The following is a 27,722-nucleotide window of genomic DNA, read 5'->3' on the forward strand; positions in this document are numbered from 1 at the left end:
CCTGGCACTGAATGGGGGTCTCTGTGCTATACTTTCATTTATAGTGTCTGTGACACAGTGCTTAAGTGTATTTTCTGATGGCAAGCTTCACAGCAGGAGACCAATCATTGATCACTGGGAAGGTGCAGTGAAGGTAAAAAATACTCTAAATGTCACAGAATAGCAGCTACATGAATAGGGTAAAAGCAGAAGTAGTAATAGATGGTGTCACTGCTGTGGGGCTACAGCTTAGTTTGGAACCTGTTACAAAACTTGTGGGAGCAAGTGGACTTGCATTGACTTCAAGGCTTTTGATGATGGAGCTAAATTATTGCATCCTGCAGTATGGATATCCATGTAATGCACTATTGTGTGACTGTGTAATTATGCAAATCATGCGAAGTTGTTAAGATAAGCCTTGGGAACAAACTTAAATGTTGTAAGGAACTGTGTACAGGTCGAAAATAGGTTTTGCAAGGCTAAGAAAAAATTCACCAATCGCTGTTTCTGGCATCAGTGTGCATAAAAAGCACATCTGGAGTTATCATCTCCTCAGAGTATAAGTGCATGTTTATGTGAAAGAGAAGCAGAAAGGAGAAAGATACTTGGCAGTAGCTATGAATAAAACAAAATCCTGGTTGGGTTTTGTTGTTGTTGTTGTTTTTAAAAGATTTATTTATTCCATTAATTCACTATATATTTACAAATCATTTTGGCTTGCAAAAGACTACTTACAGGGTGCAGATACAGTGTATGCTGTATTTGAAACAATAAAACACTGAATGCATAAACAAGAAATGACAGAATGTTTTAGGAGTGCAATGATGTACTCTTCAGTGATGTTTTGTTCACCAGTGCTTATTTTGTTATGATAACATAATAAAGCAGGCTGTGATCATGTTAAAGAGTATTATTAATAATCACAAACTTGAGTAGATACATATGTAGTTACATACCATTTGTTTTGTCTCTTTGGACAGGCTGCATTGAAAATATTTTGAGTTGTAGGCAACGTTATAGTACAAAGCAAAAAGGTTTTAAAAATCTAGGAACTGAGGGTTCTGTAGGCTGAACAAATGAACATAATTATTTCAAGGGTCAGGATTTGTATAAGAAGATTAAGATACTAAAAACTGGCTTTTCCAGAGCCATCTCTGCAATCCAGGGTTTTTCACTTTTCATTTCCTTGCTGTGAACCCTATGTTGGGGGCAGATTATTTGGGTATCTTCAGAAGGTACAAAGGGACTCTGCAAGCAGGGTATGCACAGCTTGAAAGTGCAAAGCAATTATTACTTACTTATGCACCCAAAATCTAGCTGGAATTTAGTGAACTAAATGTTAGGACACTCACCACCCCAGTAAGATACAAAAAGAGCCTTTGCTGGCTAGGCAGGCATGAGCTAGGTGGTGAAGGTCTGACTTCCGCATAGTCCTTTGTTCTGCTGTGTTGCCACCTCTTGCCATGCTGCATAAAAGGTTAGTAATCAGTCATGTCAGAAGGGTCAGTAGCTTTGTTTTGAATTCAGTATTCGGCTATGGGACATCTGAGATGGAAACATTGCACACCAACTGTTGGATTTGCAGTGTGGTGGTAGGAGAATGTGTAGATCACTCTGCTGCAGGTACTGTTTGGCAAGTGCACTGCTTCAGGCTCGCTTTTGGTAGTTACAGAGGTGTGATGTTAATCTTTGTCCTGTCTTCTTCAGCCTCTGCATTCTTCATTGTTACTGAACAACCTAAATTATCCAGTTGCGTAGACATTCAGTTTAACTGGCTTGACCTGATAATTATCCAGAGTGTTTTCCTTTCTGAGCTTAGCATTGGTCCAGGGGCTTGGACTGCATATTTCTGGGCATGCAATAGCATATGTGGGAAATGACCTTGCAAATTAGTTAAGTAATAGTCTTCTAATAAAACCAATTCATCTCTTTACTAAGTTGCAGAAAGAAAATACTTAATCTAATTCCTTGAGTTAAAGCTGATCTCTTATGTTATTTTATACTTTAAAGAATGCAGTAAATGTAAGCTGCAAAATTTCCCAATCTGAAATCACAGATGCAACATTGCCTGAAATTGAATAGTGACAATTCAGATCAAGTATTCATGCCCAAATGACTTTTCCTTTTGACTTTGTTTTTAATCATTCATCTTTTCAGAAAATCATCATACAGCTTCAGACTAATGCCCTTCTAAAATTGTAATCTCGACTGTTTAAACTTTGGTGTTAAATTCCAGTTTTTCATAGTAGATTCTTTCCAAGGTATTCAAAGGCAAATTACATGTTACATTTAGTTAATTTAACACTAAAGACGCTTGTCAGCTGTCAGTAATATTTGCAGCATTAATTTTTTTCCTTTTCCAAACCTAGAAGCATTTAACAAAAGTTGTGTGTGATAATTCTTGATAATACCACTTTTAGAGCGGTATTTCCTCCAACAGTTTAATCTCCTTGCAAGCAGATCACATTGGTTGCCTGCCTTGTTCTTTGTGTGCTGAAAGGCAGAAGACCTGCTGACGCAATCAGTGTACTGCAGCAGGACACTGCTGTCCTTCAGTGAATATATTTCTGATGGCAAGGAGTATGTTTTATCTTGGTTGAAAATGAGATCAAGCACAGATAATTGGCAAAGAAATGATGCTGTGGCTTGATGTTCTAGTATCTGCTGGAGATGCAACAATCTGCACCAGGAACTACACATTCTGTCAGATCATCAGTTTGACTAAATTTCTTGAACTCAAAGGTTGCAATTGAGAGAAACCAAAGATTTTTTTGTCTGTTAAAAATGAAAGGTAATTTTAGTTTTAGTCACATCTTTTCTTAATTTCTATAAAAGGTAACACTCCAATGTAGCTGAAGTCATATAGGAAAATTTTTCAGTCTATGTTAAATATGCCTTGTTTAGAAATTTTTATAATTAATGTTTTGTGGCGGCAGAATTGCAGCGCAGGTTTAAGTGGTCCCTTCTAAAATGAGACACGCATGTTAAGTTGTGTCTAGTCCTCTTCTACCAAACATCTTCTGCTGAGTATCTCTGATTTGTTTATGTCTTGGACTTTTGCTAATGAAATAAGGTGTCTTTGACCTGTAAGATGATGGTCATTACTCATTCCAAATGGGGGGCAAACCAAAAAAAAACCTCCGCTTTTGTTGTCCTTTGTGATGCTTTCAAATTATAATCTCAGATACTTTTTATGAAGCAGGACAGCTGAAACATTGAAGATAGCAGAAAAGTTGTAGCTCTGCCATCACATTTGGAGCTTTACAAATGCCTGTGATTTTTTTTTTTTAATTGGATTCAGTTTCTGTTGTATATGTTACAGAAGGAGAATTCTGCCAAGCAAGTGAAAGGAGGAAGATTAACAGCTCCCTAAAGGCAGCATTTTTTTCTCTAGAACTAAACAAGCATGTGCACATATACTGTCCTGTGTTTGTCCCATCAGTGAATGTGTCTCATTGCTAGGGCCAAGAGGGCACTATAAATTAGATTTCAAGTTTGTTTAACATTTCATCTTCCTCCTTGTACTCTTTGTTGCATTTTAATATTAATTATGTTGACAGTCTTTATGAACCGTTCCACAGTCTGACAAAGGAATAACTAATAACAGCTGAAATTAAATCTAGTTTTCATATCAAGCCACTATAGTTATAGACAGCATGCCCAAATGCACGTTTTCCCATCCTGTATATCCTTGGTTTAGCATGACCCCTGATTATGTGCTTGCCTGCCTAAATATTGGCACTGCTGAGGCTGCACCTCAATGCCTGTTTTGGGCCCCTCACTACATAAAGGACATTGAATGACTCGAGCGTGTCCAGAGAAGGGCAACGAAGCTGGTGCAGGGTCTGGAGCACAGGTCGTACGGGGAGCGGCTGAGGGAACTGGGGGTGTTTAGCCTGGAGAAGAGGAGGCTGAGGGGAGACCTCATCGCCCTCTACAGCTACCTGAAAGGAGGGTGCAGAGAGCTGGGGATGAGTCTCTTAACCAAGTAACAAGTGATAGGCCAAGAGGGAATGGCCTCAATTTGCACCAGGGAAGGTTTAGACTGGATATTAGGCAGCATTTCTTTCCAGAAGGGGTTGTTAGGTGTTGGAATGGGCTGCCCAGGGAGGTGGTGCAGATGCCATCCCTGGAGGTGTTTAAGAGTCGGGTTGACGTAGCGCTGAGGGATATGGTGTAGTTGGGAACTGTTAGTGTTAGGTTAATGGTTGGACTAGATGATCTTCAAAGTCTTTTCCAACCTAGATGATTCTGTGATTCTGTGAAATAGTGACCAAGAGTTAAGTATGAAAGTCAAAGAGATACCTCACACATCTACTGTATGATTTGCATAGAAATTACAAATAAAGTAACTGATAGGCAGGAGATAATTTCTATTTTATTGAAGGATTTTTCCAACATGTTCAACATGTACACTGCAAGACACATGATATAAGCATAGGTAGTGCAAAAGGTAAGTTCAGTTGTCACTCCAACTAGATCTCTCCCCTTCAGTTCTTACAATGCAGAGTGACAATACGTAACTGCTCCTTCTTGCTGACAATGCTACTGCTTGAGTTTCTTCAGAGCACAGAATTTTCATTCCTTTCTTCAATGTTTCACTGAAATCAGTAGAAATGGAAGGTCAGAAATGGAAGGCCATGATATCAGGCAACAAAATGATCTTTGTAAAAAGAATTTGGCAGTAAAAAGAACTCATTTCATGTGCATGGTCTATAGAGAAAATACTGAAAGATCTTTTTTCATCTTTTCTTTTTTTCGTAAATGTTTGTCATTAAAATGGAGGTGTTCTGTCCTGAAGTTATTCTGCCCTGAAAGCAAACAAGAAACGAACTTGAAAATGCAAAATTAGCAAAACCAAAAAGCCTGATTTTAATCTCCTTTTTAATTGCAAATTAGAGAAGAAGAGAGGAGAGTTACACTTCATATAATCTCACATTCCCCATATTACAGAATTTGACAGCAACATGCCAAGGCCTAAAATTGTAACTGCATCTGGCATTTTTAACATAGTATGGTGAAGGTATCTTAAGTGTTTTCTTTTTGGGTGCATTTAGGTGGGCAATACTTCTGTCTTCAAATCTGGCACTGCAAAGGTCTGTACAAGCAAATGAGGATGATACTCCTTTGTTATCATCACCAGAGTTAAGCACTACATACAGCTGTATTACATTTCTAATAGCCTGATTGAAACTATTGGTATTCTCTCAATTTGCATTTGCCTTGAGAGACTTGTGGCAGAAGTCTGTCCCATAGGTGATCCATGTACATTTTCCACTGTACAGCATACAGCACCAGAGAGACACAAAAACATGTCTTCTGTGTAGATAACCTTTCTTGATCCCTAGTAAATGAATGTCTCTAGATTAATCACAAAAATTCACCCTGAAATATTTTCTGAGCCTGCTGATCTGTTTGGTGAACAGAACAGAATTAGAAAAGGGAGAATACTTTTTTTTTTTTCCTTTTAAATATTGACAACCTATGGTGAAGTTTCATACTACAAGTGGAAAACATTTGTGTTACAAGTTCTTTGTTTCTCTTGCTATATAGCAATATATATTTATGTTTTTATACTTCTTTATGTTTCATAACATTAAATGTACTAACTGTCCCCATTACATCACTAAAGAACTGTTAGTGAAATCTGGCACAACTTTCAGATGACTCTCAAAAGTACAGACTTTGGGTTTGGAATTGTCTTTATAAATATTCAGTAAAATATGTTTAGTTTCAAGCACTGACTTACAGAAACCAAACTCAATACACCTTTCCTTTTCATAAAGGAAATTAAAATGTATTCAAGAAATAAGTACACTTTAACTTGAATTAAGTTAAGCAGCTGTGTTCATGATACAGGGTGTGAGCCTAGTCCCAAATCTGAGGCAGAAATTTTTTCCACTGACTGCAGGCTTCTGTTCTGATCCAAAATTAGTGTAAAAAATTCTGTCTAGTTTTTGTAAAATAGTTACTTCTAAGGTGCTCTGCAATACAGAAGGCTTTTATTCTCCTGTTTATCTAGGACATATATTTTCATGAATTTGCAGGTTATTTTGGTTTTTTATTTCAAAGGCAAATGAAATAAGCTTGGGCTTTTTTGGTTTTGTTTCTTGTCATCTGTTTCCAGTGTTTATTACATTAGAGAACATGTATATATTGGTAAAATTGTTAATATTTTCATAAAGTTTGGACAAAAAGAAAGCAGGCTTTATGGCTATGAGCTTGTACTTTACTCCTTTTTATGGAAGGCAGTATGTCAGCTTCTGCTATAGAAAATTCATATTAAAAATAATCTGCGTAATCATAAATGAAATTAGTTCCACGAGTGAAGTATATCTTCAGAGTGCCCAGTTTGTCAGAAAGTCTTCTCTGGAATTCAGGATCATCTTTGCTGTGTGATTTCCTCTCCTTCTCTTTCCAGCACCCTTTTTCAAGGTACAGGAGAAAAGAAAGGCTAACTTTTACCTACTTCTGCCTTTTTATGTCATAAAAAAAAAAAGGCGGTCTTAATTTTAAATGCATAATAATTATATTTCTAGTTTCTAAAACTTCTATTTCTGAAGGTTTTCTTCAGCAAATTACTTCTCATTGTTTAGACATCAGCTGATTCTGATGATCTCAGCTTAAAATAAAGAACAAAATACAAACCTGTCCCTCTGAGAGGGGCTTGTTATAAAACAGTAACAGGATATCTCCAGAGAAAATGCAAAATGCAAGATAGGGAAAAATTTTAGAAGAGACTTAGTTGCTAGTATGTGTAATGAATGACTCACAGTAGACCTCTCACTAAGAGACTCTGATTTTGAGTGATTCATATTGCTATCATAACCCAGCTTTAACCAATGCTGTTACAGACTTAGAAAAATTAAAGCAAACCATAAAAATGAGATTCACTCTTACTGTACTGCCAAATTTCAAAGTCAGTGTAAAAAAAGTGGCTGCAGAAAGTAAATATAAATGCGCGCATATATATATATATATATATTTTAAAATAAGATTACAAAGTGAAATGCTGAAAAATACATTTTCTCTCAAGTTTGCTTATGTCAGTTCAGTTCACTTATATTCATGCATTATATTATTTTTTAAACTGTGTATTTATAGTAGCTTCTTTTACTGAACCTCATTTGATAAAGATGATACACAGAACTACAGAAAAGGCAGCTCTTGGATATTTTGGGGTTTTTTTTCTTAGTGTGTTTGTGGTCTCAGTGCTTTCTGGATTACTTGTTGAATTTTACTTTGAAATCAGAGCTATTTTTTACTCAAAAGAGTTGTTTGTCAGGGGCTGTAATGGGCATGTTCCCTTCTCCAGCTCCTGTCCTAAACTTTTGGGGCAATACCTCTCTCTACTAAATTAAAGGGTCCTGCTCTCTCCATTTTGAATTCAGTTTAAAGTTGAAATAGCTTCAAAAAGATATTCTGAGATACTTTCACAATCTATATCCTTAACAGGTAGGGCAGTGAGATGAAGTTTCTTATGTGAATCAGTTGCATGCTTGAGAAGAGACTTAAAGCAAGTTTGCTTGCTGTGGTGAATGCTCTTGTCATTAAGCTGCTAAATTAAAAAGAGGGTATCAAGGGCTCTTTTTCCTGTGGCTTGTGGGAAGCCTGTTTAGTTACACATTCCCTAAGAATTTTTCCATCCATATTGCTTCACATACGGATACTGAGGCATTTAAAGGGCTATTTTGCTGCTTTGGGTCATGCTGCTATTTTTGGCAAAGTGAAGAATTTTCATCTTATGCAACTTTTGGATGTCTAATTTAAGAGATTTATTTTTAATCATGCATGTCATTATAGAGGACTTTGAGTTCATTGGTTTTTAGTCAGATCTTTGAGGATCCAAGCTAATCAAACCGTGAAGTACAGAGCTGGAAGCTCAGAAGATGAAGACCACCAAATAATGATAAGCTGTAACAAAGATGGTTAAATTCATGCAGGAATTCTGTCAGAGAGCTATAAAAAATTAAAACATGATTTTTCATTTCCAAAAAATGAGGCAGAAAATTGTATGACTATTTTTTGCTATGGTTGTCCATCCCTGGAGCAGGGCTGTATTTTGCATTGAAAAACATACTAGTGTGTTTTTGTGAAGCCTAAAAAGTAGCATAAAATCATGGGATTATGGAGTGCATTGTAATACACATGCCAAAGTTCATGAATAAGGATTGATCCAGACCTTAGTGTTTTGGTGCTCTTGATCCAGCAGCTAAAAACAACCATTGGAGCCTGAATTTGCCTCTTAGCACTTGAGCAATATGAAGCATGCTTAGTTTTTCTGCAGCTTGGACATATATATAGGAGTTGCGAAAGGCTAGAGAGTTTTTTAATTCTGAAGGCAATCCTGTGAAACATGAAAACTGTTTTTGTTAGAGACAGAATAATGTAAACAATCTTAAACAGAGCTGGGAAAAGCTGAATTCCTGCACCTGCTCCATAGCGTGAGGAAGCTAGATCTATCTGAAAGAAGATTGTTTGAATATAATAAAACATATTAATCCAAATACAAAAAACTGAGCAAAATTCTGCATAAAGGATAATTAATGTGTTTTCTGAAATGGGAAGAATCAGTCATGTAACTTTCATGACAGCTACTGCTACTGTTAGTCCCAGCTTCCATCTCTGACACAAAGGTATTCCTATTGGCTTTACTTTGTATTTCTCTTGTACATATGTTATTAAAATGAGCCATGTTTAGACAGTGAACCTGGTTGTTTTTCAAACCAGTCAGGATATATGGTTGAAGAACACTGCTGCAAGCAGAGCTCATTCAGTTCTCTAGGAGTTAAGGGTTGATTTAAGACTTTGAGTACAGCTTTCCAAGATCTTTAGTATTATTCATTATTCTACTGAATCACAACGAGCATGTTGGAAATAAATATGCTATAGCTAAGCTTAAGTTCCCCAAAAAGCATTTAATTTCATTATCATGCTTCTAAATGTTGGAGAAGCATAAATTTCAACATTTTTTTTAGCTTAGTTAGCTTATCAATTTTGTTAGCATGTTTCTTGATATACATGATACTCATAACAACAAAGCTTTGTTGTCATCCACAATGTAAGGTGAAGACAAAAAAAAACAAAAGAAAGCATAGAAATCCTGGTTTCACTGAAGTCAATGGGATCTTTGCTGATTACCTCAGGGTAGATAAGATTTTATTTACTTCCGTTATGCTGCTGCAGGAACAAAAGAGTTTGAAACTCCTGAAAAGCGCACAGTAGAATGTGATTATATTGGGGGATAAGCCCCAAAGGTGGGGTTTGAAGGGTGGTAGGTGTGTTTGTTAATCGAGGCAAGAAAAAACTCCTTGAATGAACTCTCTAAAATCTTTCATAAGACACATTAGTGTTTTCATATAGTCTAAGACCTTGTGAAGCAGTAGTTATCCCTTTATTTACAGCATTGCTTTTTTGTACACTGATACTAAGCACTCCTCTCTGTGCTGTTGTTCCTCTGGATTGCTGTCTGTCACAGATTTAAAGGTTTCCCAATACTTGTAGAATTGATTCAACAGATTCTCCTTAAAGCTCTTACATAATTATTGAATGCAGGTTTAAAAAAAAAAAAAAAAAAAAAAAAAAAAAAAAAAAAAAAAGGTAGCTTTCAAGGATCTTCAGCAATTTTGATATCTTCAGATTATTCTTGTAGCCAAATGACTTCTCTTGGAGAAAGGAAAATCTTTCCACCTACTAAGTCTGCAGACAAGTATACTTATTTAGCAGAATGTCAGCTCTTTACAGCACCAGGAAAACAAGGCAAGACCTTTTCCACCAGTGGAGGTCAAATAAAAGTTTGGTATGCTTTGAAAAAATGGCAATTTGTCCTTTTTTCTCTACTTTCAGGTTACCCACTGCCCAGGCATTGAGAGGTAGATATCTGACAGCAGCTAGGGATTTAAATAATTTTATGTCTTCACACTTATGTTTAAACTGCAATTTATATTCAGGAATAATGACAAAATTTCTTAAAACATGCCATACTATTTTTGTGTTGATTTCTCTCCACTGTCCTCTTCATTTAGATTATTTTTTCCATCCGTGTTAGGTAACATACTAACATATGCTACTTACATAATGTTATTTAATATTTTTCTGTTGGATTTACTAGTTTTCCATAAATAGTCCACAAATACTCTTAATAGAAAAATCATGAGCACTTTGATCCCTGTGGAAGTGATCCAGACAGCTTATTTGTATCCCTTACTTTTGGTTGGGTTCAGAACTGCTGCTGATGTGAGTCTGTATGAAATCCAAACATGAGCTATGGTGCTTTGCCCCTTCATTAAGCAATTTCTGTGACAAGAACATTTTTGCCACTGTTCATAAATATTTGGGAGATGTCAAGAGACAATGTTAGAAAAAAGACAAGGAATGACATGCACTTTTCAAGATGCCTTTCTGATCCCAAACCCATCAAGGCAGGCAAAATGTCTTTAATTGACTTTGTTATACTAGGAGTCGGCCCCACCGTTCCTTCCAATTGCTGTTGTGTTTTGGGTTTTTTTCTTCTTTTTAAACAGGAGGAAATGCGAAGGAATAAAAAGACATATCTATTATCATCATCACTATATTAACAGATAAAATGTTGCCAGTACCTACCATGTAAGTCTAAAAAGGCACTTTATAACAACAACCTGATACTGTGGGAGAGCTCTAATAGTTGGCTAGATCAATGTCACAACGAGTCATGACAAGTTTCTGGTTTAATGGGCTGAACTTGCTTCCATCTGTTATTAGCCTAAATGTTTTTAAGATTTGACAAGACTAAACTCAGCCTGGATTGCCATTATAGTCTGGGCCAGGAATTTCTTCCTGATTATAGTAAAAGCAGGCCATTTTCTTCTCTACAAAAAAGGTCATCTTTTCAACCGTATTTTTAGTTATTTCCTTGACTTGTTCAAGAAAGCAAAACCAAAGGTGACAATATTATCAGAGGCTGTTCATGGAGGCAAGATAAACTGAAATGAAGCTGCTAAGTGTAAATTAATCCACCAATGGTCAGGCTTAATGTTATACTTGATTTCTTCATCACTGTTTAAGATGAATGTGTCTTAGATGTCAAGATGTCAGTGTGTGCTGTGTGCAACTAAAAACCAGACGTTTTACTAGTTCAATGAAACGATCAGATATGAATATAGTTCCGAAGGAAAGCAATACTGAAAATCACAATACTGTTAGTGAAACCAGGAGAGAAGGACTGTTGTTTGATAATCTGGAATATTGCTTTGACAACCCAAGCCAGTGCAGTATCATCAGCTGAGAAATGTATTTATTTTTCCAGAGATGAATGGTAAAGCTCCCACTCCCAGAAAGAATTGAGCCATGCTATTTTTGCACAAATCTGATCATTCAGCTATTTTTCATTTAAATTGGTGTAGTCTCAGGATTTATATATGCTGGTTGGTGAGAACTGGATGGTGGTGTTTCACAGGATGAGGATTGCCTGGTGAGTAGCCTGTTCCAGCTGCAGCACCTCCTGTCTGCTAGCACATTTATTATTAGTAAAGGAGAGAAAAAGTGATAAATAATACTTATACCTGTGTGACTTCAGCCAGGGATTTTCCTGCCTTGCAGGAATACACAGCTTTTCTAAATGACCCTTTATTCTGCTGCTGTGTGAGGCTGGAAATGATCCAGTAAATCAACCTGTTTATAGATGCAGTTTTAACAATTAAACACTAGCTCTTATTTAAGTGGCTCACTGTGTTTCTAGTGAAAGTTTTTATTGACTAAGAATAGTGGGGTTTAAATATTTAAATAAATATTTTTGTAGTGATTAAAATTTTGAAAATCAAAATCTTTGTAAAAAATAAAAATCTTTTTCAAACTAAAGATTAATGTTAGAAAACAACGGTTTTGAATTTGGTTGGTAATAACTGTATTTTGCTTTGTGTGGAACTTGTTACTGAAATGAAATCTTTAGTTTATTTTTCTTTTCTTCCTGAGCTTTGGGTTTCCAAGCTGTTCATAGGGCAATGTTTTCCTGTCAGATTTCAGGGCTCTCGGAGAGTGAATGGATAGTTTAGGAAAACTGCAGTTGAGTTCTGGAGTGTGTTATATCCAAGCTGTCTTTCACAGTCCCACTGGAATGAGAAGATATTTGTAGTGGCTGATGACAACTGACATTGAGCGAGACATCTCTGCTCCAGATGTTCATGTGGATGGCTTATCTCACTATAATGTCCATTGCAATTCGCTCTGCTGGGGTAGTCTCAAAAGCAAAGTGAAAAATACATTGATGGGAGTGACTCTTCTCAGGTCTTCTAAATAGGTGCACTAATGGAAAAACATGGGAAGTTTAACTTATGCTGTGTTCATTTTACTGTTCCTTACATAAATGGAGAAGTTCAGTTTTTAGGCCTATGATAAATAGGACAGCAAGTGAAAAGGTAATGAGTAGATTTCTTTACCTCTCCTCAAAACAAAGCAATTTAAATATCTTCAGTGCTCACTTTCAGCCATTCCCATGGCTGTACAAAAAAGACATCGCAATTCTTTCTTTTTTTAAGAATTGCTTACCCTGTTTTGATATAGATGTAATAATTTGCTACCTGATTGTGGATGTAGGGTAGCCAAAGACTCCCCTGGCTTTGCTTGTTCAGGCTTGAATCCCAAGTAATGGTGGTGGCTAATGACGTATCAGAGCACTTGGAAGTATATGCCAGCGCAAGTATAATCTTATGATCAGAAGGGTGTAGGCATGTACCAGGAATTACTTATGACAGAGATTCATGAGTGAGGTTGCAAAAGAACAAGACAAAACCCATCCACCTTCCTATAAATCTGGCATAGAAATGATGGGATTTTCAAGACAGAAACATCACACCCACACACAGCTCCCCCTCCCCCCTTTTAGATTGTGTCTATTTTACTTACAGATTTTTAACTTGAGAAGTCACTGCTTCATCTTGACCTGCACAGCTGTGAAATAAAAGGTCTTTTGGTTTTATTTATAGATAAAATTAGGTTGTAATTTGCATGCTTTGCCATTCTTGAGCAGTTGAGTCCATAGAGAAGGTACAAAGTAACCTTTGTTTCTTAGTCACAACAAAGTTGTAAGTATCGATGATGATTTTTAAATTAAGTGTGCACCATTTGATTGCTGAACTATAACCTTAAAATCACAACCAGGTGAAATGTTCAGAGTAGAAGTCCAGGAGTGCTGAGCTAACAATATAAAAAGATCGAACAGGTCCCTGAAGTGTGCTACTAAATATGAATGCCGATGGCTTTAATGAATATTTAATCTAGGGGACCTTACTAATTAAGATCCATGTCTCCAGTGATACTTGAAAAACTACTGTTATGCTTTTTAAAATTTATGTTACCTTTGTTACGTGATCTATATGTAGATTGGCTTGTGTGTTTTCTGGCATGGGTAAAGGAGGGTAAATGGATAAACTCCATCATCTTTTCTCTGTATTCATCAAGGCTTAAGTGAGTGATTTTTGCATTCAAGTGAAACTGGTATTTATTTCAGGAACTTACTGAGTTGTATGTGAATGTTTTGTTTTCAGTCATATCAAGATTTCAATAATTATCATCACTTAGGCCTGAAATTTTGTAAGCATGTAAGTAGGACAAAATGTAGAAAAAAAATCAAAAGCGCTGCATTACATTTTCATCTTCATAGGAAAACTGTTTTCTGTCTGAATATGGAAATGACCAGGTTCACAGCCCCAAGAGGGGCATTAAAGAAATGTATTATAAATATTTATGTAACCATTTATTGGTATTTATCAGAGTTGCTAGCCTTAGAATATGTGTTGTGGCTTTAGAGCCTTTATGTGAAGCTCCTCTAAAGCCTGTGTCATATCACTTACATGATACTCTGTAGGGACTTGAACGATACATAGGCTTTCTTCTTGCCTCCTGGACAGGATGAACATTTCTTTTTCACTGCATCCATATATTTCACAGCTGTTCTTCGATAAGTTTGTTAAGTGGATACTGAAATCCATAACATTTAGTGCAGTCTTGAAAAAATACAATGGCAGATCTCTTGTTGTGCAGACATGAGCAAGTCAAGTTTGCTGTCGTTTTTTTACTACTGTTGTTGCTGTTGTGGTTATCTTATTTGTGTGACTGTCATCCTTACGAGTTCCACGTGTGTGCTGTTACTGCATTGTTCTAGGTGCAGAACAGAAAACTTTGGAAAACTTGTATAAAGTGTATGAGAAAGACAACCTGACACCAGGAGAGAGAAGACTACAGGCAAAATGTGGAACAGACTTGTTTGGAGTGATTGCTGTTATCTCTAGGAGTCAGAGTTTTTAGATTGTTATAACCATCAGGACACAGGGCAGGACTTTGAAGAAGGTATTTTGCAGGTATTTATAGAGAATATCTTGGATATGGGAGAATAGGGAATTTCCTGAGAGTGTCTTTGTGCTCACTCTGCATTTCTGCTCTGTCATGGAGATGATGGTCCAGAAGGGAGAGAACTAAAGTAATTATTTCAGTTGTAGAAAGCAGGTTGCTTAGGGATTTATGAAACAATTCTCTGATGGCCCTCAGTGACCCACTGTGAGACATGGATTTAGGAACTGGCTAAAATAATACCCTTGAAACAAAGAAATTAACAGTCAAAATCCAATATAACTGTTAAGCAGGCATTCTTTTATTGGCAGCACTGGGGTCACCCTGGAGATTCTCCACCATAAGGGCTCCCAAAGGACATCAGTTTATGTGCATATTCATGAGATTTCTCAGAAAGGGGTGTCTTATGATAATGAGTTCACAGAATTCATTTACATAGTCCGAGCATGTATAGTAGAAATAGAGTGAGGGTCTTTGGTGGTCGAGGGAAGATGTAAGTAGTCTTCTTCACAGTGTTCGCTAGTTGACCCTCTTTCCAGAGCATGTACTGTGAAGTAAAGTCCAGGTGTTTCCCTCCTAAATCAGCAAAATTAGTTTCCCTATAATAGTGTCTCTGTGTCGCTTTGTTAGACCCCCCCCTTATCTCATTCTAGGAGTTGCCCAAGTGTCCACTGAAGGCCTTGAGTCTGGTATCAGTGATTTATGTGGGCAGCCTAATGAGCATTTCAATCTTACCTAAACAGACAAAGAGACCTAAGGAAACAGTTGAGGAGTCAGAAATCCTTGAGAAACAAATGAAGCAAAAACACAAGCAAAACTTTGAAACAAACGAAGCAAAGCACAAGCAAAGCTTTCATGCATCACATCACATCACAGTTTAGTCTTAATAATTGTCAGAAATTCATTTGTTTGATGTCTTTGATTCCCTTTCACCCTTGAGGATACAACAGCATAGATAGCTAACCCGAGGCTTCACGGCAGTTACAGGGGTTATTGTTGCAACTCTGAGGCTGCAGTGGCTGCCACAGACAGGCTGTTGCAGAGCTATTCCATCCAGGGAGTGAAATTCCACTTACATTAGGCTGTTAGGCATTTTTCCTCCACAGAATGAGTGGTGACAGCAGGTTTTAGCCCTAAAATGTGTCCTTATGGCTTCCCAGTTAATTAGGTGTGTATGGCATGTGAAGACTAGATTATTCATCTGAACTGTTTTCTTCAAAGGAGAAAAGAAACATATTCCACTAGAATTTTAAGACTAAGACCACAAATGGCACATCAGGAAATTACACGTAATATCTGACTTAACACAAAAGGGAGGTTTTGCTATATTTAATGTAGAGGTCTTTAGATGATGAAAAGTGCAATGGCGTACTTTTCTATTTATCTTGAAATGTTGAAGGAAAGGGAAGATCTTAGGTTAAGTCAGTACTTACATGATAGTTCATTATTAGATTTCCAATCACAGACTTGTATTTAGGCCAAAGAGATGGATATACGCTCTGCTGTCTGCTTGCCCACACATCCTTTCCTGACTTTCATATTTGTCTCAAACTGCAGCAACTATAGTAGACTTATGTCTTATGCCACTGCAAAGGATTAGCAGGACTTTTACCCCTCATGAGATTCTATTAAAAAACAAGAGGTTTCTGCCATTTTCGTAATAATAACAGAATACTGAATTGTAAACTATCCTGAGTATCTCTACTACTGGTGCTATTGTATCTTCTGTTTCTTTACTGCTGATGTAATTGTATTTTTTTATTTAACTCCTTATAGCTTATTTTAAGAAGGAAATAATTGTAGAATACAAGAGCGATTGGATGACCTGTTAATGCTATTTCTTTCTGACAGCACAAGAGTTTAACAGAAGTTTACATGATAATGAAACTGTTTTTCTTTTCAGGTACCATGATCAACAGGATGTTACTAGCAACTTCCTTGGAGCAATGTGGTTGATTTCAATAACTTTTCTATCTATTGGATATGGTGACATGGTACCAAATACATACTGTGGGAAAGGAGTCTGTTTACTCACTGGAATCATGGTGAGTGTTTCTGAATTTATTCACTGGAGATGAGATTAAGTTTGCTGCAATTAATCTCAGAAATTATTTGCTGGCTTGTAGAGTATATATACTTATACCATTCACATGGTAATGGAATGAAGGGTTTTCTACTTTAGGTAAAATTTAGCAGCTGTGTAATGAAATACAGAGAAACAAATTCCACCCTGACATAATTCACATCTTCAAAATCTCAGTGAAGTCTTTCATCACATGTTAAGGTATCACATCATCTCAATTATCTTTGGACATGTGTAATTGGACCAGTACTAATAATGAATCTTCAGTTCTAACTTTCGTTGCTTAAAATTAAGTTACTGAGAAACAAAGAAACATTATGGTGTCTAATCTTCCAAAACGTTTTGCTTGAACATAGTTTTCTACTCCATTTTTTGTAAGTCTAATAATATACTATCCATAGCATTCCATTGTTTTAAGTGGATTTAAGTAGTGTAGTTTTCACTGTAAGAGTTTTTGTTGCCATTGATACAATGCAGCAATTGTTACTCCATGTGTATTAAGCATATATTTATTAACTGTACTTCATGTCTGGTTTTAATTTTTCTGTATTGCACCATTTGGTCAAAGTTAGGCAGGGAGTAAAGCAATGTATTATAATATCTGGGAAATGTATGTATATCTACAGTAAATTAGAAGTAAAAAAGCTCCGAACTCTGCCACTTTTATTTGTATCAACTCCTGTTTAAATGTTCCTCTGAATGAGAAGGGCAGAATGAGCATCATATATACTGTATATAACAGTAAGATACATATGAGTTTCTGAATTTTGGCCATTGTTTGTAAGTAATGCAGCTCCAATATCTACCTCTGTTAAAACAGGCATATTGGGATTATGATTGAAAACCAGTGGTAGCAAATAGTTGCCCCTTTTGAACAGGTGTTTTTGTATAATTTTTATGTATTTTGTGTCCAAAGAGTAGAATCAATCAATGCATTTTTGTAATGATTAGGAATTTTTTCCAAATGAAAAATCCAAAATTAAGAATTCCATCTATCAGGTTTCAGGTCATTGACCTTCATTGAGAAAAACTTCCAGTATATTTTGCTCATGGTGGCAAATGCTTATCGCCTTAAATACAGAGTGTGCAATGTAGTTGGAAGGGTACAAGCTGAAAGCAGAGGAATGACTCAGAAGGCTTTTGTGAAGGCTGTTGGCTAAGCTCAAATCTGCCATCTTCTGGGGTATTTGCCTTGCTCCTCTTTGTGAGCTGGATTTTGGTGTCAGAGAGAATAAAACGTGGTCACAAATTCATTAGGGAGTAAGGAGCACAAGCAGTATATATTGCCACAGAGGTGTACAGAATGGGGTCAGAACCCTGTTATAAAGCTTTCCTTCTTCCCAGGCACAGTTTAGAAAGAAGAAGCAAATACCTGAAGATGCAGGTATCAAATCCATTTATTCACTCAAGTTGTTCAGCACTTTTCAGCATTTCGTTTTGAAAAAAACCTTACAGTAACAGAAATCTAGGACTTTCAAAGCCCTGTAGAAGTGCATTAGTAGTAGTGTTGATACTAATCATCTATGGGTTTCACACTGCTATTACGTTTACGCTAGTGCAAATAATAGCAGCATCTGGACTGTTACTTTGAATAGCTGTGGGTAGACTTATGATTTTATTATGATGAAAAAAAAGTAAAAATAAAATCAGAAAAAAGAGACTCCTGATTATTGCAACTGTTATTCTATATGCCTGTGAATGAACCACACAGAAGCTGAAATTCTAAAATGTATTTGTCATTTTGCTTATGACAGCGCCATTTGGAGTCAGATGTAAAATTATTTATGGCAGTTACTTCCGTTGCTTTAGTGAAAAACTAAAGTACTGATGAATACATACCATTTTCACACATGGCTTTACTTTTTCACAAGTGAAAAAAGATTCCATTGAAAATTAGAGTTGTAAAATGTTGGGTGAGACTCACCTTCATGTCTTTTATTGGTTTTTATGATTAAAAGTACTTCAGCTGCTTCAGAAGCACAAAGGCTCCAATCAGAATCTCATGGTAATGAGTTTGGGATAAATACCTCCAGAGACAGAAAGCATTCTTAACCAAAAAATTGAGCCAGGTAGCTAATGTGTGATGACAGGTACTGAAAGCCTGACTCCTAATTATGTTTTTAAGGACATCTTGCAGTATGGCTTTGGCAAATGTCATCTCTGAGAACAAAATTATGGAACAATGGGAGAAAGTCAGATGTTGAAATTACTCTTCTTTTTTTTTTCTTTTTTTAATAAAAGATCTGAGACATATGAAGTATGAAACATTGAACATAATAATGATCTATCTTCTAGCCTAACCTGCAATACTAAAAAGCTTATAGGTCTTGAATATAATTCTTTAAAACCAGCTACTCTTCTGAAACTTGTACAATAACTAATTAATGTTTGTTGTGGAAAAGGTAAGATCCTAAAAGAACAGACACTGATTTTTATTTCAACAGGAATGGCTGATGGTCTAATAAAAAGATACACCAGGATAATTGTTGAATAAATGTAACAAATAAAATGACACTCAGTATGTGATTTTAAGGGGGAAAATTTAATTCCCTCCCATCTGAAGTAGCAAATACATTGCTGGATTAGTGTGATCAATATCAAATACCACTTAGTTTTTGGTTTTGTATAAGGTCCCTGTAAAAAGGGTGAAAGGGAGAATAAATAGAAATACTTGTGAATACAAGAGTAGTTACACAACCCACTGAATAGTTAATATTGGCTTTGCAAAACTGGTGGCCTGTGGAGGGCTAGTTCAGTGTCTTGACCCCAGTCAAGGGAGAGCCCAGGTGCCCTGGCTGTCCTCCGACTTATGCGTCAGGAATTGCTTTCCGTGTGATGGAAATAAGACTGTTCAGGCTGAACCCTGCATTGTGCTCCAGCCTGGGAAATAGACTTTATGCAGTCTGCTGATGGCATCAAGTTGTGCTGGCTGTTGAAACTGCAGCTCCAGTAATCTTGAGACATTGGCTCAAGTGACATCTTTTAAATTCTGCAAATGTACATTGTTGGAAAATATGAAAATCTTTACACATATTCAGATATTACAAAAGCCTTGAGAATCTTTAAGAAGCAAAGAAGTCTGATTAATATATTAGTAAAATCTAAGAAAATAAAAATGAAACTTGTGAAGAAAGAAGGCAAATAGTGAAAGAATATGTACCATCATATTGAACAATTTACTTCTTTATCTTGCGAAGCACTTAAATATTTGAAACTTTAATTAAGATACCGGCACAGTGTATACAGTTAGTGGCATAGGTTAATGCAGGGATGCTTTACAGAGAAACAAGTGAAACTGAACTGGGTATCTCAACTCTATTAACTGTCAGTATTTTTCCGATGAAACTTCACTAGGCAGCAATAGTAGGCTATGGGCCAAGTGGACTGTAGGTTGGATGCCAAATGTGTCCTCTGCCCTCTGTATACATTAGGTATGTCTGCAAGAGTGTGGTGGATGGATAGAAGTATGAGTGCTGTCACTGTTATCTGAACAGGATATAGAGGAGGTGGGGAGACCTGTGGCATCTTCACTGTGCCATGCAGCTCAATGAAGTTTTGTCTGCACTGAAGATGCCATCCATGGTTATGAGTGCACACCCAAGCCGATGTCTCAGATCCTGGGCAGCAGGCTGAGCTCAGTTACAGGTGGAGTAGTTTGTGCTGGTGCTAAGTGACTTCCTTAATGGCTTTTTGGAGTTAGAGCCTTGGAGTGGTTTGCCATTTTTCCTTGCTTTATGGGGAGTATAATGAAGTTAGCAAAAATTTAAAGAAGGGAAGTAGAAATTGGTAGAAGTAAAAGGAGGTGGCAAGTGTGAGAAAATAACGGAAGATGCATAATTATTGACTGTGACATGGATAATTTTTACAGATCTTTGTAAGCTTTTCTACCTGTGCAAGATAAAATAGCAATCCATTCTTCCAACTCCAAATACAAGGACTTGTTGCAGGGTTTTAGAAGGACTCTCTTCCTTTTACATCCAGCATTATCTGGTGAGCTAGTGCATTTATTGTGGGATGCAAAGCTAAGGATGCAGAATTTTCCTGCAGAGCTAACTGCCAACAGTTAGAAGCAGAACTAGTAGGTCAAACCTATGTTGCTACAATAAAATGGCTGAGGTGCAATTGTCCTGTCGCAGGATGCATAGGGTGGTTGGCTCTTGGTTGGTGGTTGGATGAAGATTGCTTTAAATGAAATAGCTGTTATTTCAGAGTGTGCCTCCTAATGCTAAAAGTGAAGCTTAAATTCTTCTGTTACTGAAATGAACTCCAAAGAGATGGTAAAGCCTATGAAAGAACCAAATAAATCAGGAAAATATTCTCAATTTACGTTGTAGATGTGGACAACATATTTTGGAAAATTTTTAAGTAGCATCTTTTAACTACAGGATTTGAACACCACTCATGTAGGTGAAGAATTCTTATTACAGTAGTCACAATGTAGTCAGCATGTACAATCTGGCCTTAGGGATACTAGTTTTTTATTAGTTCTAAATTGTGAATCAAAAATTAATCAGATCCGATTTCAGAGCTTCTCATGTGGCAGCTTTTAACATCTTTGTGGAAGTCTGCATTTAGTTCAGAAGAATCACAATTTCTTTCCTAAGCATCATGAAAAAAGTGATGAAGATGAGGTGTTTCTGTTATGAGAATAGGGGACTCTTCATCTAAGCTTAAATTGTGTTTGTGCATACAGTTTTATGTTGGACTCAGCTTGGTCTTACTAACAAATACAGAGGACTATCTACAAGAGGAATGTGTCACCTAGAGTAATTATAGTTTCTAACCGTATTATTTTTGATGGTAGAAAAATCTGAACTGTAACATCTTTGAAATTTAATGATTACTAAATTGTAAAAAAAGAGAAGAAAAGTAGATTGTAACTGCATAGTTAAATATTGTATGCAGATCTTCTGGGATGATTCCTAAAAAAGAGGAAAAGAAGGTAAACATCAGACTTGAGCAATGAAATATGAAATTATTTTACAAACTTTTTATGGATAATATACAAAAAAATAATAAATTATTGTGTATAATAATGCCTAAAACATTGTGGGATTTTTTTATGAAAGCTTTTATTTACATTGATTAATTCTGTAATGAGTTGCAGAAACACAATTGTTTATGAAACAGAAATGTACTTGGAATTATAGTCAGAGCTGAAAAGATATGATTAAGTCTAATACACTGCCTTGTGGATGGCTAGGTATGGTTGAATTGATAGAAGCAAAGCAATTTTCTGTAATAACAGTAAAACAATAATAGAAGATATTGATATTTAAAGGTTTACCTAGAACATTTTACACGTTGATCAAGAATCTATAATATTTTTATAATTTCTAGTATCTGGTGGTAAAGATCAGAGCAATGTGGTAAATAGTTCTATGGGTAAGAAGCCTACTAGAGGAATTTCAGAAACCTAGAACACAGTTCACTTTTTACTTCCCTGAGAGTACATGAAAATATGAAAACTTTTCATGCAAATTGGTAGCATCTTGGGTCCATTTCTCAGATATATGGTAGAATTTAATTCAGTTGGTTCTGAGAATTAAATAATAAATATAAGTGATGTCATGATTCAGAACAGATTGTGTTTATTCTTTCTCACATAAAACAACCTAACTGGACAGTGTGTTGAGCAGAAATGTAATATGGAGAAGACAGTTATTATTGAATTATTAGGGTTGAAGCTATTAAAAGTTGGGAGGCTCAGAAATTCTTTGGCTCCTCTACTGTTGTTGTTCAGCACATCATATTGTTAAAATGGAAACTTCTGTAAAGAACAAACATAATTTGGGATTATTTCATGGCTATGACTTTTGGGATGAAATTTCTAACTGACGTAGAGAAAAATGAATTATCAAAATCGAGTTGAGAAGGTCCAGAGTGATCCCTGAAGCAGTGGCAGTTAAGACAGTAATTTGAAATGTGAGAGAACAGAGAGGCTCTACCTCCATTTGGGTAAACAGAATCTCCTGGAAGGTGTAACCCTCTTTTAGAATTAGGAGAATTAAAGAAATAAAATTCCTGAAAAGTTCTTCAGTTGGTACCAGTAGAACAGGAAGGATTTTGAAGTGTAAGAGGACAGGGGAACTCTTTCCTGCTTAGATCTAGCTAGTAGTTACAGATGTATTTCATCAGATTCAAAGGCAATGAACAGCAATTGTCCCATGATAACTTTGTTTACATAGATATGACTGGAGCTGCTGACTTTAGAACAAAACTTCTGCTTTGTTTTGAAAACATGTAATTTCATCTGCAATAACTTTAGTTTTAATACAGAAATATTAATATACTATTACATGCATTCACATGAAAGTTTTGTATTTATAACACAGGTGTTGGACAAGAATGTCATCAGTAGCCATCATCCTGAATTACTGAAGTAATGTTTCCCATCAGCCTTGCTGACTGTTTAGCCTCCTTGTTTAGTGAAATTTTGCTCAGCAAAAAAGTTTTTTTGCACATTGGCAGAAATTATCTTGCTCTCCAGGGGATTTTTAGCTGTTACGACCACTGAAGGTTTCCCAGGAGCCCAGCCACCAGGTTGCATCAATTCTTGGGCTTCTCAGAGTTAACACTACTGTCACTTATAGGTTCCCCTGTGGAAGAGAGATTGTCTTCATAACTGTGTCTGAGAGTACTTCATCAATTTCATATTTGTATATGACTTTTAAAGCTCTTCATAATTTTAATATTTGCAACATTGCTAAAAATATTAGGGACTAATAAGTAAAGGAACCTGCTCATTTGCTGTTGTATAGAGTAGAAGTTTAAAGGTTGCAATAACATTCTAGCAGTGAGGCAGACAAGCTCCACTGAAGACAAGAGTAGACAGGAAAATACTGAATATATGAAAGTATAAATAATGCAAAACTATTTTAGATCACATTTTTGGCTGATATGGCATAGTTGTTGTCCTGTTACTCATCCTATTTTGTTTCAGTGTTGCAAGGTTACTCATCTCTCCTAGTGAACAATGACAAATGCAAAAATACATTTATGCAACACCATTTCCCTAGCCTGTCTGTCTTGTGGATGGATTCCTCCCTCAACTTTTGCATTGCTTGTTTTGGAGAGGGTTTTTTTACTTCAAGCAAGATTTTTTTAAATTTTTTTTTTCCCCTCCCCTGATGGGCCTGTAAATCCACCTTCTAGAGAGCCAAGTGAAAAAAATACCTGTTTAAATTCTTACAGGATTTTCATTTTATGCAGAGCAGCAGGAGGAATGCTGTGCCTTTTCTGGTGCAGAGCTAAATTTCCCACCAGAACCATATGTCTGCAAAGCGGACCTTCTCTCTCCCCCAGTGGATCCCAAGGGAAGCGAGCAAGAAATGTGGCAACTGCCTTCTTTCAGCTACAGGCAAGTATAGCAGGACGTTTTTGTGACAACTACAGTACTAAAGACTGTACTTCGCTTCCAGTCCAGTAAACCAAAGCTGCCAGGAGACTCCCAGCTGAAATATTGAAACACAGCATTGCTTCCTTTCTCACCCTCCAGGCATATATAAGACTCCAGACAGTTGCAGAAATGGCTCAATTCATTGTTGTCTTGTAAAGGTATTTTGGAACCTTACCAAAGAAAGAATTAAGTGGAAATGCGAGAGGTGTTTACTTAGAGGAGTACAGGGTTTCTCTGCTGACCAAATGCTGATTTCAGTGCAGTTTATCAGTGTTAACCATTCTTACCCTTAGATAACCCTTTAGTTGAGGAGTTGCAAGCACCTCTCTTAGGTTATTACTAAAACTGGGCCTTTACCAGAATACTAGATGTAAACGCTAGCCTTTCTGAAGCCTGAACCCTGCAGTCTTGCAACCGCTGTGTGTTGCACCAGTGTGAACTCTCAGTCTTGGTACTTGTAAACAGTAGGGAAAGCATGATCTTGTTCCAAACTTCATAACCTCACCCTCATCAGATATTCTGGGCAAGACCAGTTTTTTCCCTCGAGCTGCTATGGCTAAGTCTGCTATTCTCTGTGGTAACTTCAAGTTAGTCAGCTTTGGTCTTGTGGCTCTGATGATAACAGCAGAAAGCTCAGGATGTGCTGCATCATTTAAAGAGGACAGAGGACTCAGATTAGGCTGCTGAAGGCATCTCAGCAGGTATAGTATATAGGAAGTATATTGATATATAATCTCATCAAACCACAGCAGGATCTGAAGGAGAAGAAAAGCAAAGTCAGGTCTAGTATTATGATGTGTACAGTAGAATTGCTTAATACAGACCTACCATCTTTATTTATTGTTATTTATATCCCTGTAGCACTTCAGTACTCTTAATACCTGATCCTGGTGGTACCAGTACTGTATAAAGACAGTAGAAATACATAGTCCAAATTCCTGAACAGTTTACCATCTCCATATGGCAAAGAGAGTGGGGAGCAAGGAGGCATTATGTAGGATCAAAACAAGTGATCTTGGCACACCAGTATCTTGAGTATCTTTACTGGTTTTGCCAGGTCTTGTACTAAGTAATATCCAAGAGGAGTAATTTGAAAGGAAACTATATATTAGATTTGTACATGTTTCCAGTGAGCTTTACCTAAGTCAAGAGATGATGCAAAGGGTGTTGTCTGAAAGGGCTTATTAGAGCTCAAATCTATGAGTTTGCAGTCATAAAATATTGCAACTGAGGGCAAATGTTCTCTATGTGATAGAGAGGGGAAGAGGTGGACACAGGGCAGAGTAACATAGTAAAAATTAGAGGCTAAGAAAATAACCATTGCAGAAATCTCTGATATGACTAAGAAAGGCATAATTTGCTTTGTTAAAGCAGATGAAAGGAAGCTTGCAATAGTTCAAAACTAAGTGCCAAGAGGAGAGGCTGTTCAGACAGATAGGGAAAGTCACAGTTTATGCTGCCTCAAGGGTAAAGTGAAAGATAACACCAACTAATATCGTTCTGAAGGGTGTGTTTAAGCATTTTGTTCAGTTGCTAAATTTAAATTATAAATTAAAATATAATTAATTTCACTTTTCTTCTCTTGCTGTTTTCAGATAGCATAGACTTGATGTCAAAAAGCCAATGGCTTTTGACATATTTTTTTTTTTTCCCACTTAGTCCATTCTTCCATTCATTTTTCTAAGGAACATTGATTGTCATTTAGGCCCAAGCAAGTGAAAAAATACTTAGCCTACTAGTGTTTAACAAGAACCTAAGTATATATGTGAGTCAAATAACTACATACACTTCTATCAGAGCAAGTCACTTCGAATTCTAAGCATCAGAGAGGGTACTGAAGGAGGGCTTTCATGCACTATTGCTTACCTGCATGAGCATTTGAACTTAAGGCATCATTCTTTGTCCTGAACTGGAGCAGTATGTTTAGAATTAAATATATGAAGTGTCCCCTAAAGTTGTTTGCAGGTACATCAAAATGTTTTCCTACGGAAGAGCAGCTAATCAGATTGACAGTCAATGTGAGTTCTATCCAGTATAAGTTACTGTAAAACCTTATGCGTCAAGATTGTACTGTTCACAAACGAAAGTTTTACATCTCCATCAGAGATCTCATGCCACTGAGCAGTCCAGTGTTTGTTGCTTTGCCAAATTGAAGGACTGAATATGTGTCATATATTTGTTTTCAGACTTCTTCCTTTTACTGAAGGCTAATATGCACCTTTCATATCATGCAAGAAATACTGTGCATTCGGGATAAGGATGAGGATGAGATTCATGTGCTTCATCTTCAGATCCTTGCAAATAGGAAATAGGCATTGCTCACCTCTTCAGTGGAGCCCTGGTCTTGTTTTAGAGAAGCCCATTCTTAAATCTGTAATCTTAAGGACTTCTCCTGGTTTAGTAGATAAGTTAGTTCAGCATGTATAGGCTTTCTGAAAAATAGAAAAATTCAGATCGATCAGCTTTTAAAACTGTTGGTTGCTGGAAAACCCTTGATCATAGAGTACTTGAAAGAAATCAAATTAATGAATGGTTAATTCTGTTATTACCTGTTTCCATTAAATGAAACAAATAAGCAATACAGACTTCGTGTTTGGCTTGCCTAAATTGCTTACACTGTATGTGTTGCAGTAATTTGTGTCCAGGTTTTTAACAGCTGTGTCCAAATTATCAACACAGCTTGTAACTGCTTAATGCTTCATGTGAACACACAGAAAACTTTTCTGCATAGAAAAAGAATACTGCAGTTTTGAGAAACTGTGAATGCAGAATTGTCTGTTTTTCAAATTTGCCTGAAATTACTGAAAATATGAATAGTCAGCATGAATTTAATTTTTTTGACTATTTTTTCCCTTGTGAAACAATTTTACATCAGACCATTTAGTTTTGATATACATAGTTATGAATATTTACTAACTGGCACAAACTGATAGTTTTTAATTCTGTGAAATCTGACACTTGCTTTTTTGTCTCTTTAGCTACACTTCAAATGGACTGCTCAATGGGATGGAAGTTGGTAGCTTTCAGATATATATCTCTCCAGCTAAAGCTGCAGTGGACTGATGAGGGAATGTTATGAATATTATTTCATTCTCTTTCTCCTCAGATTTTTACACACTGGAAGGTCTAAGTGCCCTTAAAATCTGTTCTGGGGATAAGGAAGATAGCAGTGCATATACACCTTAGAGGTGGTTGTCATAGTTTGCTGGTGACAGTAATCTGCTGCTGCAGACAGCATCATTCATGTGAGGTATAAAGCTAATGGTTTTGACAGTGTTTGGCCCTTCTAACTGCTGTGCCACTCTGAAAAAGCATGAGAGTTAATTGCAAAGGCTGGAAAAATTTCAACTCAGACCAAATTCCTTTTGACTGTTACTATTCCTCCAGTTTTGGTGTTGTTTGGGGGTGGGTTCTTTTTGGTTTGGTTTGGTTGTTGGATTTTTTTTTTTGGGGGGGTGGGGGGATGGACACAACAGGGCCATGAAGGGGGATCTTTCCGGGTGGCATCTGTATTAGTAATCTCATTCTGTTCTAGCATTCTTGCTGTAAGTAGGCAGAATTCAAGTTACATTTTACCAGCATCTGGTCCCAGTTATCCTAACATACTGGGCCAAAAGATATCTGCTTTTCTCTTCATGTTCTTGCTATTGTATAGTGTTACATATTTATTTATTTGCCCACAGAGAAGTCTTCTGCATATTAGCACTTCTCTCCTGCCCTCCTTCACAGGAAAGGAGACCGGAGAAGGGCTGTCTATTTTTGGGGGAGGTACGGCATATGGTAGAGCAATACCTGCCTAGTCTTCTTCTCAAAAGGCTCGGTGCATTTCTGAAGTGCTCAGCCTTAAGATGCATTGGCTGTCTTCTTTCTTCTTAACTCTTAGTGGGATCTGAAGAAGCAAAGGAACTTACAGCCCCATTTTGACTCATCTCATGAGGA

General features: G+C 36.7%; 1 protein-coding gene across 1 annotated transcript in view; it reads left to right on the forward strand.

The window, feature by feature from the left end:
* The window catches only part of KCNN2 (potassium calcium-activated channel subfamily N member 2), a 70,473-nt gene that overhangs the window by 28,621 nt on the left and 14,130 nt on the right, over nucleotides 1-27,722 (forward strand). The window contains exon 4 of the mRNA XM_026865761.1: nucleotides 16,205-16,346. Within this exon, the coding sequence (XP_026721562.1) occupies nucleotides 16,205-16,346 (142 nt within the window). The remainder of the gene's footprint in view (nucleotides 1-16,204; nucleotides 16,347-27,722) is intronic.

This window comes from Athene cunicularia (assembly GCF_003259725.1).
Source record: "Athene cunicularia isolate RWA chromosome Z unlocalized genomic scaffold, athCun1 chrZ_part1, whole genome shotgun sequence".
Taxonomy (NCBI): Eukaryota; Metazoa; Chordata; class Aves; order Strigiformes; family Strigidae; genus Athene; species Athene cunicularia.